At 42.1% G+C, this 15,010-nt stretch overlaps 1 protein-coding gene across 2 annotated transcripts in view; it reads right to left on the reverse strand.

Annotated features, from left to right (window-relative positions):
• Positions 1-15,010, reverse strand: part of LOC120048555 (suppressor of tumorigenicity 14 protein homolog) — a 42,000-nt gene that overhangs the window by 15,711 nt on the left and 11,279 nt on the right. For both annotated transcript variants that reach the window (XM_038994636.1, XM_038994635.1), the window contains exons 2-3: positions 1,326-1,473; positions 411-571 (exon numbers count right to left, since the gene is read on the reverse strand). In XM_038994636.1, the coding sequence (XP_038850564.1) occupies positions 411-571; positions 1,326-1,473 (309 nt within the window). The remainder of the gene's footprint in view (positions 1-410; positions 572-1,325; positions 1,474-15,010) is intronic.

Genomic DNA, 15,010 nt, shown 5'->3' on the forward strand with positions numbered 1-15,010 from the left:
GTAACTAAATGATGTTCTCTCTTCCAGTCCACCCCCACAAATATGCCTTTAGCAATCTCCTTCCACCAGGAGAAAAACATGCTGTGGCAGATAGCTACAACAAACAAGAGAGAAAAACAATCTCAGTCAGTTCTGAACTCTGACACCTGACTTAATACCTGGCCTAAAGGGTATTGTGGGTGGAGGTTAACTTGGTAGAAGGGTATTGTGCCAGTCATCAACCTATCTATCAAAAGTTCAACTAATTTCAACTTTTGACGCAGGCAAGAAAATGATGGGAAATGACTGATGTCTGTCTGTCATCTCATCACTTTTGTCTGTCACCATACAAAAACAATAAGCTCAATCGTTTTTTTTAACAGAACATCACCAGGACATGGTATCTGAGCCTAAACCTGGGTCAAACTCACTATCTCTTCCAGGTCGTCTGCCAGCTTTTGGAACTCTGTGCTGGTGGGGTCCTCCAGATTCTGGTTGTAGGGCACGTTGTCCAGTTTCATGTGCCCGCTATACACCCGCTGAGCTGGGACACGCTTCATACTTATGGTGGCCGCCGACTCTCTGCCTTTGACTGAGTGAGGGAAAGAGAGTGGGAGAAAGAGGAAGTCATTTAGATAAATTGTACATGCAACACCAATGCCTCCTCATACATTTCCAGAGATGGTTAATATGATTCTCTGCTGGAGCAAATAAAAAGAGAACAGGGATTTAGGATAATTAGGAGTTTGTTAATCTTTTGATTATCTCTCAGTAAAAGCCTCTGATCAGGCTGTAGAGTGAGGGTGTGTGTGTGACTGTCAGGATGTTCCGTCTACTCTGCACCGCGCCACTTTACTCCCCTGAATTATTAACACTAAAATTAAGGCCTGTCAAACAGGTTATCAATGGCAAATTAAAACTTCCAAACTTCACACTTATTTAGGATATTTGTATCAAACGTCTAGGCCCACAAAGCAGCAGTCAGGCAGCGCCTGTGAATGTGAAATCTCCTGGGTGTGCTCTGTAGATGGCAGGTTTAGATTGGCCAATTGCAGTTGGCTAGGGCTGCCAACTCAAACCCAAGTCTTTCCGGGTAGATTATAAAAAGCTGTTTGCCATTATTTACATTTCAGGTATCAATTTTATATTCAGACATTAGAAGAAACAAACCTCCCAGAATACTCCAGGCCAAACTGAGAGGATTGGAAATTAGAAACATTAGTACAGTTGGAGTTATTGAGCCACTTTGGGGCATCCTTTGCATTTTCAGTTAGACTGAGTGATAGTACCTAGTCTATGATTATTACATGCATTAGTCTCAGACTACATAGTAAAGTTGTACTCACTAACAAAGAGCCAGATGAGGATTCCTGCCACGGCTGCCAAGACAAGCAGAGCGATGAGGACTCCCACTATCACTCCAGTCTTCTTCTTCGATGCCATCTTCTCTTTGTTATCCAGGAAGGTGACCTGCTCATGCCGCCCGTTCTGCCCCTAGGTAGACAGAGACATAAAGAGGGAGATAAGTTAATTTCTTACCTACAGTTATATGATGAGATTACTAATACTCAAGACGTAGGAGTACAATAACATATCCAGTGTAGTGTGTGAGTCACCTAACTTGGAGGACATGGAGATTGTTAGGAGATCATAGTGTTCAGTCTCCTCCTAAAATCATCCTGAAACTAAGTACAAGACAGTAGCTATAGCCACCTCCAGACTCCAGTCTTACCATACGAGGTGAAAGTAATGACAGTGGACTTGTAAAAAGCTACAAAGGAAAAGCCTGTGACATCAACGAAGGCACTAGAAACAAAGTGCCAATTCTACTGATCCTGGCATCAGAAAGATCCCATCGTCAACATTCGAACAGTAACAAAAAACTAAATGAAAGCTAAAATTCTGTGGCTCGGCAACTAAAATCAAGAAGCAACCGCAGCTGCATTATCCCAAAGAGGAACTGACTGTTCTCATCAGGAAGGGTTATGTATCGTTAGTATAACCTCTGCCATACTTCTCATTTCACATTGGAGGCTAAAACCTTATTTAAAAAGAGATGAGCACAGAGAGACAGGGGGGGAGATGTCCTTGAGGTGCTGCCATGGAAAGTTCAGTGTGTGTCTATCGGTGTAGTAGTCAGATGTGTGGTGTGTGTAGGTCAGCAGGGGAAAGACAGACAATTGCGTTGTTTGTGAAACTGACCGCCATCAGGATCATCACCCTGTATTAGACTGACGGTGAATTGCAAAGACGGCTAACACTGATTCACACCATAACAATAACGTGTCTGTTTTACATTACTTTTCATGTTTTTGTTTAGGGAGAATCACTGACAAGTTGAAACAGGCTCAGAACGAATCCTGACGTCAAAACAGGCCCAACCAGTTTAGTGACCTGAGAGCACACACGTTGCACTGCAGAGAAGACTTCCATGGCACTCTGTATGTGCTCCACCTTCTCTAAGGAACAGCCAACTGTGAGCAAGTACTTGGTGACATCAACAACAATACTCCCTAGCCACTGCCTCACCATGTCACTAAACGTCAACAAAACGAAGGAGCTGATTGTGGACTTCAGGAAACAGCAGAGGGAGCACGTCCCTATCCACATCGACGGGACAGCAGCGGAGAAGGTGAAAAGCTTTAAGTTTCTCGGCGTACACATCACTGACAATCTGAAATGGTCCACCCACACAGACAGTGTGGTGAAGGCGCAACAGCCCCTAAGACCCACAAAGTTTTACAGATGCACAATTGAGAGAATCCTATCGGGCTGTATCACTGCCTGGTACGGCAACTACACCGCCCACAACCGCAGGGCTCTCCAGAGGGTGGTGCAGTCTGCACAACGCATCACCGGGGGAAAACTACCTGCCCTCCAGGACACCTACAGCACCTGATGTCACAGGAAGTCCAAAAAGATCCTCCAGGACAACAACCACCCGAGCCACGGCCTGTTCACCTCGCTATCATCCAGAAGGCGAGGTGCATCAAAGCTGGGACCGAGAGACTGAAAAACAGCGTCTATCTTAAAGGCCATCAGACATCACTAGCTGGCTACTACCCGGTTACTCAGCCCTGTACTTTAGAGGCTGCTGCCCTATATACACATAGACATGTAAACACTGGTAACTTTAATAATGTTTACATACTGCTTTACTCATTTCATATGTACAGTGCCTTCTGAAAGTATTCAGACCCCTCGACTTTTTCCACATTGTTACATTACTGCCTTATTCTAAAATGGATTTTAAAAATCCTCAGCAATCTACACACAATGCCTCATAATGACAAAGCAAGAACATTTTGCAAATCTATTAAAATAAAAAACAGAAATACCTATATTCAGACCCTTTGCTATGAGACTCAAAATTGAGTTCATGTACATCCTGTTTCCATTGATCATCCTTGAGATGTTTCTACAACTTGATTAGAGTCCACCTGTGGTAAAATCAATTGATTGGACAACATTTTGAAAGATACACAACTGTCTATATAATGTCCCACAGTTGATAGTGCATGTCAGAGCAAAAACCAAGCCATGAGGTTGAAGGAATTGTTCGTAGATCCCCTAGACAGGATTGTGTCGGGGCACAGATCTGGGGAAGGGTACCAAAACATTTCTGCAGCATTGAAGGTCCCTAAGAACACAGTGGCCTCCATCATTCTTAAATGGAAGAAGTTAGAAACCAAGACTCTTCCTAGAGCTGGCCGCCTGGCCAAACTGAGCAATCGGGGGAGAAGGGCTTTGGACAGGGAGGTTACCAAGTACCCGATGGTCACTGACAGAGCTCCAGAGTTCCACTGTGGAGATGGGAGAACCTTCCAGAAGGACAACCATCTCTGCAGCACTCCACCAAATCAGGCCTTTATGGTAGAGTGGTCAGAATGAAGCAACTCAGTAATAGGCACATGCCCGCTTGGTGTTTGCCAAAAGGCACCTAAAGAATCTCAGACCATGAAAAACAAGATTCTCTGGTCTGATGAAACCAAGATTAAACTCTTTGGCCTGAATGCCAAGCGTCACGTCTGGAGGAAACCTGGCACCATCCCTACGGTGAAGCAAGGTGGTGGCAGAATCATGCTGTGGGGATGTTTTTCAGCAGCAGGGACTGAGAGACTAGTTGGGATCAAGGCAAAGATGAAATGAGCAACGTACAGAGAGATACTTAATGAAAACCTGCTCCAGAGCGCTCAAGATCTCAGACTGAGGTGATGGTTCACCTTCCAACAGGACAATGACCCTAAGCACATAGCCAAGACAACGCAGGAGTGGCTTCGGGACAAGTCTCTGAATGTCCTTGAGTGGCCCAGAACCCGATCGAACATCTCTGGAGAGACCTGAAAATAGCTGTGCAGCTACCCCCCCCTCCCTCCAAACCTGACAGAGCTTGAGAGGATCTGCAGAGATGAATGGGAGAAACTCCCCAAATACAGGTGTGCCAAGCTTGTAGCGTCATACCCAATAAGACTTGAGGCTGTAATCACTGCCAAAGGTGCTTCAAGAAAGTACTGAGTAAAGGGTCTGAATACTTATGTAAATGTGAGATTTGTTTTTTTATTTGTAATAAATTGTGTGTTGGTTATTGATTGATGAGGGAAAAAAACAATTTAATACATTATAGAATGAGGCTGTATCCTAAGGATACAGGGGTCTGACTACTTCCGAAGGCACTGTACATACTAGAGGTCGACCAATAATGATTTTTCAACGCCGATACCGATTATTGGAGGACCAAAAAAGCCGATACCGATTAAAATCGGTCGATTTTTTATTTTTATTTGTAATAATGACAATTACAACAATACTGAATGAACACTTATTTTAACTTAATATAATACATCAATAAAATCAATTTAGCCTCAAATAAATAATGAAACATGTTCAATTTGGTTTAAATAAAGCAAAAACAAAGTGTTGGAGAAGAAAGTAAAAGTGCAATATGTGCCATGTAAGAAAGCTAACGTTTAAGTTCCTTGCTCAGAACATGAGAACATATGAAATCTGGTGGTTCCTTTTAACATGAGTCTTCAACATTCCCAGGTAAGAAGTTTTAGGATGTAGTTATTATGGGACTATTTCTCTCTATTCGATTTGTATTTCATATACCTTTGACTATTGGATGTTCTTATAGGCACTTTAGTATTGCCAGTGTAACAGTATAGCTTCCATCCTTCTCCTCGCCGCTACCTGGGCTTGAACCAGGAACACATCGACAACAGCCACCCTCGAAACAGCGTTACCTATGCTGAGCAAGGGGAACAACTACTCCAAGTCTCAGAGCGAGTGACGTTTGAAACGCTATTAGTGTGTACCCCGCTAACTAGCTAGCCATTTCACATCGGTTACACCAGCCTAATCTCGGGAGTTGATAGGCTTGAAGTCATAAACAGCGCAATACTTCAAGCATTGCGAAGAGCTGCTGGCAAAACGCACGAAAGTGCTGTTTGGATGAATGCTTACGAGCCTGCTGGTGCCTACCATCGCTCAGTCAGACTGCTCTATCAAATCATAGACTTAAACATAATAACACACAGAAATACGAGCCTTAGGTCATTAATATGGTCGAATCCGGAAACTATCATCTCGAAAACAAAACATTTATTCTTTCAGTGAAATACGGAACCGTTCCGTATTTTATCTAACGGGTGGCATCCATACGTCTAAATATTCCTGTTACATTGCACAACCTTCAATGTTATGTCATAATTACGTAACATTCTGGCAAATTAGTTCGCAACGAGCCAGGCGGCCCAAACTGTTGCATATACCCTGACTGTGTGCAATGAACGCAAGAGAAGTGACAATTTCACCAGGTTAATATTGCCTCTTAACCTGGATTTCTTTTAGCTAAATATGCAGGTTTAAAAATATATACTTCTGTGTATTGATTTTAAGAAAGGCATTGATGTTTATGGTTAGGTACACGTTGGAGCAACGAGTCCTTTTTCGCGAATGCGCACCGCATCGATTATATGCAACGCATGACACGCTAGATTAACTAGTAATATCATCAACCATGTGTAGTTATAACTAGTGATTATGATTGATTGATTGTTTTTTTATAAGATAAGTTTAATGCTAGCTAGCAACTTACCTTGGCTTCTTACTGTATTCGCGTAACAGGCAGGCTCCTCGTGAGGCAGGTGGTTAGAGCGTTGGACTAGTTAAGCGTAAGGTTGCAAGATTGAATCCCTGAGCTGACAAGGTAAAAATCTGTCGTTCTGCCGCTGAACAAGGCAGTTAACCCACCGTTCCTAGGCCGTCATTGAAAATAAGAATGTGTTCATAACTGACTTGCCTAGTTAAATAAAGGTGTAATCATATGACACTACTGAGGCCTGTAGCTGGAAAGACATCAGCACAGTTCACAAATGGATCTAACTCAGTGTTCAAAATGACCGATTTCCGATTGTTATGAAAACGTGAAATCGGCCTGAATTAAATCGGCCATTCCGATTAAAATCGGTCGACCTCTAGTGTATACACTTTATTCTATTCTACTGTATTTTAGTCAATGCCACACCGACGTTGCTCGTCCTAATATTTATATATTTGAAATTCCATTCTTTTACTTTTAGATTTCTTTGTATTGTTGTGAATTGTTTTATATTACTGCACTGTTGGAGTTAGGAACACAAGCACTAACATCTGTTAAATATGTGTATGTGACCATTAATTGTAATATATGTCAGTGTATATGTAGTGACTCTCCATATCAGCCCTCTCTCTCTCTCCCTACAGTACTTCAGTATGATGGGTAAGTTCAGGGCTACCTGGGGCATAGGCTAAGATCTATGTGCCCTGCCCTGGGTCCAGGGTGTGTCCGAGTCCTCTTGCGCACGCAGACGGCAGAGAGCGATTACAGAGCAGATAGTAATCACCGCACACAATTGCCTCTGCGCCTGTGGCCCAGCGTGGAGAGAAGGACCCGATCCACCATTAGGGACGGGAGAATCGCTTCGGTATTAAATCAATTTGTCAGAAGTGCCGCCCCTTAAGATGGGGGCTCAATTACACTGGTCTAGATGATAACTCATCGCAATTTAAGGCCATTCTTACCATGCTCCGGCTCTCACACATAACTCCTAATTGGAATTTATAACAGCAATCACGGTCTGGAATTAAGGGAATCATTAGGGATGGGGTCAGTGAGCGCTCGGGGGGGCGGGGGCGGGGTGGTCACCCTCTCCATCAGTCACCCTGATCACAGCCTAATAAAACCATTACATGCTTTTCGTCATATCCCCTGCCTCCATCTCTCTGCCCTCAAACAAAAAAATACTCCCTCCAGTTAGATCCATGTGAACTGTGCTGATGTCTTTCCAGCTACAGGCCTCAGTAGTGTCATATGATTACACAGGAAATGGTGTTGAATGCAGTGGACACATACAAACACAACTTTCACTGACAGTATAAACAGAACAGAGGAAAACAAATCAAAAACATTGCAAAAGCCTGTCACAGTATTATGCCTGTAAACCTTTTTTTTTTTTTTACACCACAAAAAGTAAAATACAGTGGCTTCAGAAAGTATTCACACCCCCTGACTTATTCCACATTGTTGTGTTACAGCCTGAATTCAACATTGATTACATACATTTGTCTCACCCATCTACACACAAAAGACCACATAATGACAAAATGTTTTTCAAAATTTTAGCAAATTTATGAAAACGAAAAAACAAATATCGAATTTACATAAGTATTCAAACCCCTGAGTCAATACATATTAGAATCCCCTTTGGCAGCAGTTACAGCTATGAATCTTTTTCAAAATTGCTTGTTGAACATTGCTAGACAACCATTTAAATCTTGCCATAGAATTTCAAGAAGATTTAAGTTAGAACTCGGCCACTCACCCATAACACGACGCAGCCACCACTATGTTTGAAAATCTGGCGAGTGGTACTCAGTAATGTGTTGTATTGGATTTGCCCTAAACATAGCACTTTGTATTCAGTACAAAAAGGATGCATGTTTAGGAATTATTTTATTTTGTACAGGCTTCATTCTTTTCACAGTCATTTCGGTTAGTATTGTGGAGTAACTACAATGTTGATCCATCCCCAGTTGTTTCCTATCACAGCCATTCAACTCTAACTGTTTTAAAGTCACCATTGGCCTCATGGTGACATCCCTGAGCGGTTTCCTCCATCTCCGGCAACTGAGTTAGGAAGGACGCCTGTATATTTGTTGGGAATGGGTGTTTATACACCATTCAAAGTGTAATTAATAACTTCAGCATGGTCAAAGGGATATTCAATGTATGCTTTTTTTCACCCATCTACCAATAGGTGCCCTTCTTTGCGAGGCATTGGAAAGCCTCCCTGGTCTTTGTGGTTGAATTTCAAATTCACTGCTCGACCTTACAATTATCTGTATGTGTGAGGTAGTGAAATTAGGTAGTCATTCAAAAATCATGTTAAACACTATTGCACAGAGTGAATCCGTGCAATTTGTGACTTGTTAAGCAAATTTGAATTCAAATCAAATCAAATGTTATTGGTCACACACACGGTTAGCAGATGTTATTGCGAGTGTTGCGAAATGCTTGTACTTCTAGTTCCGACAGTGCAGCAATATCTAACAAGTAATATCTAACAATTCCACACACAAATATAAGTAAAGGAATGGAATAAGAATATATAAATATATGGATGAGCAATGACAGAGCACCATAAGCTAAGATGCAATAGATAGTATAGAATACAGTATATACATATGAGATGAGTAATGCAAGACATGAAAACATTATTAAAGTGGCATTATTAAAGTGACTAGTGTTCCATTTATTAAAGTGGCCAATGATTTCAAGTCTGTATATAGGCAGCAGCCGCTCTGTGCAAGTGATGGCTGTTTAACAGTCTGATGACCTTGAGATAGAAGCTGTTTTTCAGGCTCTCGGTCCCAGCTTTGATGCACCTGTACTGATCGCGCCTTCTGGATGGTAGTGGGGTGAACAGGCAGTGGCTCGGGTGGTTGATGTCCTTGATTATCTTTTTGGCCTTCCTGTGACATCGGGTGCTGTAGGTGTCCTGGAGGGCAGGTAGTTTTCCCCCGGTGATGCGTTGTGCAGACCGCACCACCCTCTGGAGAGCCCTGCAGTTGTGGGCGTACCAGGCAGTTGCCGTACCAGGCAGTGATACAGCCCGACAGGATGCTCACAATTGTGCATCTGTAAAAGTTTGTGAGGGTTTTAGGTGGCAAGCCAAATTTCTTCAGCCTCCTGAGGTTGAAGAGGCTGTTGCGCCTTCTTCACCACACTGTCTGTGTGGGTGGACCATTTCAGTTTGTCAGTGATGTGTACGCCGAGGAACTTAACTTCCAACCTTCTCCACTGCTGTCCCGTCGATGTGTTTGGGGGGTGCTCCCTCCTGCTGTTTCCTGAAGGCCACGATCATCTCCTTTGTTTTGTTGACGTTGAGTGAGAGGTTATTTTCCTGACACCACAATCCGAGAGCCCTCACCTCCTCCCTGTAGGCTGTCTCGTTGTTGTTGGTAATCAAGTCTACTACTGTTGTGTCATCTGCAAACTTGATCAAATCCAATTTATTTATATAACTCTTCTTACATCAGCTGATATCTCAAAGTGCTGTATAGAAACCCAGCCTAAAACCCCAAACAGCAAGCAATGCAGGTGTAGAAGCACGGTGGCTAGGAAAAACTCCCTAGAAAGGCCAAAACCTAGGAAGAAACCTAGAGAGGAACCAGGCTATGAGGGGTGGCCAGTCCTCTTCTGGCTGTGCCGGGTGGAGATTATAACAGAACATGGCCAAGATGTTCAAATGTTTCATAAATGATGATTGAGTTGGAGGCGTGCATAGTCACACAGTCATGGGTGAACAGGGAGTACAGCAGGGGGCTGAGCACACACCCTTGTGGGACCCAGTGTTGAGGATCAGCGAAGTGGAGATGTTGTTTCCTACCTTCACCACCTGGGGACGGCCCGTCAAAGTCCAGGACCCAAGTACACAGGGCGGGGTTGAGACCCAGGGCCTCAAGCTTAATGATGAGCTTGGAGGGTACTATGGTGGTGAATGCTGAGCTGTAGTCAATTAACAGAATTCTTACATAGGTATTCCTCTTGCCCAGATGGGATAAGGCAGTGTGAAGGCGATTGCATCGTCTGTGGACCTATTGGGGCGGTAAGCAAATTGAACTGGGTCTAGGGTGACAGGTAAGGTGGAAGTCATATTCCTAAACTTTAGGTTTGCATCAACAAAGGGGTTGAATACTTATTGACTCAGGACACTTTAGCTTTTAATTTCATATTTATTAGTAAACATTTCTAAAAACATAATTCTACTTATTGTGTATAGGCCAGTGACAAAAAAATCTAAGTGTAATCCATTTTAAATTCAGGCTGTAAAACTATTTATCTTTTTGAAAAAGTCAAAGGGTGTGAATACTTTCTGAAGGCACTGTATGTGACCACTACAAGCACGAGGGGACATCTGGAGAGCTAATGGTATTAACTAAACAATAAGGTATAGTAGGACTGCTAGGCATACAGCAGGGCAGCAGCATATTAGTCAAACCAGTTAGACTGATGGGTAATGAGGTGTTCTGTACTGAGAGGCGTGGTCCAGAGAAATAGCTAGCACTGACAAGCTCCTTTTCACACACAACCATTTGATGTTTGTAATGTAAACATACATATGTGCATCCTCTGTGTTTTTCATATTGTATAGTACACATTACAAGATGTGGCTTTAGAGAGTGGGAATGAAAGTTAAACCAAATCAATGAGTAGTCTGATTCGGCCTACACAATATAACTGAGCAGAGCAACTGCGCTTTAAATAGACAGGCATTCCATCTGTTTAAACATTAACCAGGACTCAATGGTTGTTATTTAAACCTTCAATCATTATCTAGGTAGCACCTTTTTATTGTCAGCTCCACCAGAACTTTAGAAACCTGTTGATTGAAATATCTCATCAGCCTAAAACTACATGACAAATACATTGTAAGAAAGTGAGGAGCGTGAGAGTGTGAGAGAGAGCGTGAGAGAGCGCGAGATCTGAAATGGCTTAAAATTCACAAATTAAGTGATCTATTTATGAAAGTGTAATGCATTTGTGAAAGCATATTTAATGTAAATTTCACATCAAACATGACTACACTAACCTTCTCAGGCTAGTAACTAACTTAAATTGAAAATGTAGTGTTATAATAAAGTCATGATATAGCGATGCTTTGTTTATGACAATGAGCATTCTAATAGTCCATGTTATGTTATGGAACTTTGACAATATAATAACCCATAACATTAGATTACAGATAAGTGGTAGAAAATGGTCATGACAAGTGTCACTACTATGGACATTGTAGAGGTTATTTTGTTCTAGTACAATAACATCACCACATTGTGCTGAGTTGGTGTCCAGGGAGAGAGAATTCACACGATGTGGAACTGACCTGCTGACGTTACTAGGTGACTCGGTTCATTTAATAACCAACCTGCTCTACTGGTCATGTGTGAGAGACTGCAGTAGGCAGGGTTAACTGGCCATTCCACAGGACAGTCAGGAGATAAGACCGCAGACTGTCGGAGACTCCCTTGTTGAATTCCTACCTGGGTGTCCCTGTACTGCTCACTTCCACTCTGACCCACACCTTTCACTCACTACCAGATAGAGAGCGAGGGAAGGAGGACATTGTGTGCTCTGATCTGACCGAAACAACCACATTCTCCCATAATCACACTCCACTGCTGACACTGATCCTGTCTGGAAAAGGACCGGTCACACTGACCTCACCTGACCTGACCCTCAGCTCAATCTTGGGATCTCTGGAATTCTAAGATCAGAATATTGCTGTTGTGCCCTTACATTTGGGGATCCACCTTGTTTATGGATGAAACGCATCTCCACATGTACAAATAGATCTTCTGTGAGCAATTATGCCAGTCGGTAGAGGAATATGCATTACTGGCCAGAACAGAGTTGGTGGTGGTTATAATAGTGGAATCACTCATGTTCTCTTGCTTCGTTTCTAGAAAACCTTTCTTGAAGCGCAATTTAAAACGGGCAATCTGCAGTTCAAACAATAACAAAGTGGGTACCCCGCCACTGTTTTTGTAAAAAGCTGAGGTATGAGGCAGGAGAAAAATAACCACTCTCAAATCCATAGAAAGAGCTATGAATGCAAGGACTGACCATCCATTATATCAAAATGTTTGATTTAACTTTGTTGAGACTATACGGTGTTTGTTTACGTTTACAAGCTTATATTTGGGGTTCTGATGGGTACGATAGTTGAACTAAGCTCATAAGGCATTTATAAAGTTATATTCTTCCAGAATCAATGGGTGTACAATGAGTACACCTTCCACCCCCCCCCCCTGCAATTTAGCTAGCCAAAATAAACAACATCTTTACACAAACTCTGAGTGAAGGAATTTTTTCTCTATTATAAATACTCACTCACTGTTATAAGTCACCCATGCATACACCACAAGACACGCCAAAGGTCTCTTCACAGTCCTGAACAGACTATGGAAGGCACACAGTACTACATAGAGCTATGACTACACGGAACTCTATTCCAAATCAAGTAACTTATGCAAGCTGTAAAATCAAACTTTAAAATGCACCTTAAGGAACAACGGGGACTGTGAAGACACACACACAGGCATACACACACGATAACATACGCACTATACACACACACGTACACATGGATCATGTGTTGTAGATATGTGGTAGTAGAGTAGTGGCCTGAGGGCACACACTTAATGTGTATCTGTTGTGAAATTTTATGTCATGTTTTTTAATTGTATAAAACTGCTTTAATTTGGATGGACACCAGGAAAAGAAGCTGCTGGCATAATAAATACAAATACTCAAGAGGATTCACACAGGAAATCCTAAATTGGTAACTGAGGAAATGACAAAGCACAAATCAGGACTATGACATCATTCCCCGATACTAAGGTGGAAAATATACAGTGCCTTCAGAAAGTATTCATAACCCTTGACTTATTCCAAATTGTGTTGTGTTGTGTTACAGCCTGAATTCAAAACGGAGTACATTTATTAAAAAATGATTTCAATACCCCATAATGACAAAGTGAGTGTGGTGTCAGGAAAATAACCTCACTCAACGTCAACAAAACAATAGCGATGATAGTGGTATTCAGGAAACAGCAGAGGGAGCACCCCCCAAACACATTGACGGGACAGCAGTGGAGAAGTTGGAAAGTTAAGTTCCTCGGCGTACACATCACTGACAAACTGAATTGGTCCACCCACACAGACAGCGTGGTGAAGAAGGCGCAACAGCGCCTCTTCAACCTCAGGAGTCTGAAGGAATTTGGCTTGTCACCTAAAACACTCACAAACTTTTACAGATGCACAATCGAGAGCATCCTGTCGGGCTGTACCACCGCCTGGTATGGCAACTGCTCCGCTCACAACCGCAAGGCTCTCCAGAGGGTAGTGTGGTCTGCACAGCGCATCACCGGGGGAAAACTACCCGCCCTCCAGGACACCTACACCACCCGATGTCATAGGAAGGAAAAAAAGATCAAGGACAACAACCACCTGAGCCACTGCCTGTTTATCCCCGCTACCATCCAGAAGGCAAAGTCAGTACAGGTGCATCAAAGCTGGGAACGAGAGACTGAAAAACAGCTTCTATCTCAAGGCCATCAGACTTAAATAGTCATCACTAACATAGAGTGGATGCTTCCAACATAGACTCAAATCTCTGGCCACTTTGGTAAATGTAATAAAAAGGTATAAAGAGGTCTTGGCTGATTTCTTTTGATTTCCCCATGATGTCAAGCAAAGAGGCACTGAGTTTGAAGGTTGGCCTTGAAATACATCCACAGGTACACCTCCAATTGACTCAAATGATGTCAATTAGCCTATCAGAAGCTTCTAAAGCCATGACAATTTCTGGAATGTTCCAAGCTGTTTAAAGGCACAGTCAACTTAGGTGTATGTAAACTTCTGACCCACTGGAATTGTGATGCAGTGAGTTATAATCTGTCTGTAAACAATTGTTGGAAAAATTACTTGTGTCATGCACAAAGTAGATGTCCTAACCGACTTGCCAAAACTATAGTTTGTTAACAAGACATTTGTGGAGTGGTTGAAAAACGAATTAATGACTCCAACCTAAGTGTATGTAAACTTCAGACTACAACTGTATATGTACATATTCTTATTTGTACATATTCTTATTTGTTATTCCCTTTACATTTGTGTGTATAAGTTAGTTGTGGTGAATTTGTTAGATTACTTGTTAGATATTACTGCACTGTCGGAACTAGAATCACAAGCATTTCGCTACACTCACATTAAAACCTGTCTGGCCGAGGCGTTCCGCTAGCGGAACTCCTCCCACATTCCACTGAAAAGGCAGAGCGCGAAATTCAAAAAATATTTTTTAGAAATATTTAACTTTCACACATTAACAAGTCCAATACAGCAAATGAAAGATACACATCTTGTGAATCCAGTCAACATGTCCGATTTTTTAAATGTTTTACAGCGAAAACAGCACGTATATTTATGTTAGCTCACCACCAAATACAAAGAAGGACAGACATTTTTCACAGCACAGGTAGCATGCACAAAGCCAACCTAACTAACCAAGAACCAACCAAACTAACCAAGAAACAACTTCATCAGATGACAGTCTTATAACATGTTACACAATAAATCTATGTTTTGTTCGAAAAATTTGCATATTTGAGGTATAAATCAGTTTTACATTGCAGCTACCATCACAGCTACCGTCAAAAATAGCACCGAAGCAGCCAGAGTAATTATAGAGACCAACGTGGAATAACTAAATACTCATCATAAAACATTTCTGAAAAATGCATTGTGTACAGCAAATGAAAGACAAGCATCTTGTGAATCCAGCCAATATTTCAGATTTTTTAAGTGTTTTACAGCGAAAACACAATATAGCATTATATTAGCTTACTACAATAGCCTACCACACTTCCGCATTCATTCATCAAGGCACGTTAGCGATAGCAATAGGCACGTTAGCGTTAGCGAATAAACCAG

This window comes from Salvelinus namaycush, chromosome 5, assembly GCF_016432855.1.
Source record: "Salvelinus namaycush isolate Seneca chromosome 5, SaNama_1.0, whole genome shotgun sequence".
Classification (NCBI taxonomy): domain Eukaryota; kingdom Metazoa; phylum Chordata; class Actinopteri; order Salmoniformes; family Salmonidae; genus Salvelinus; species Salvelinus namaycush.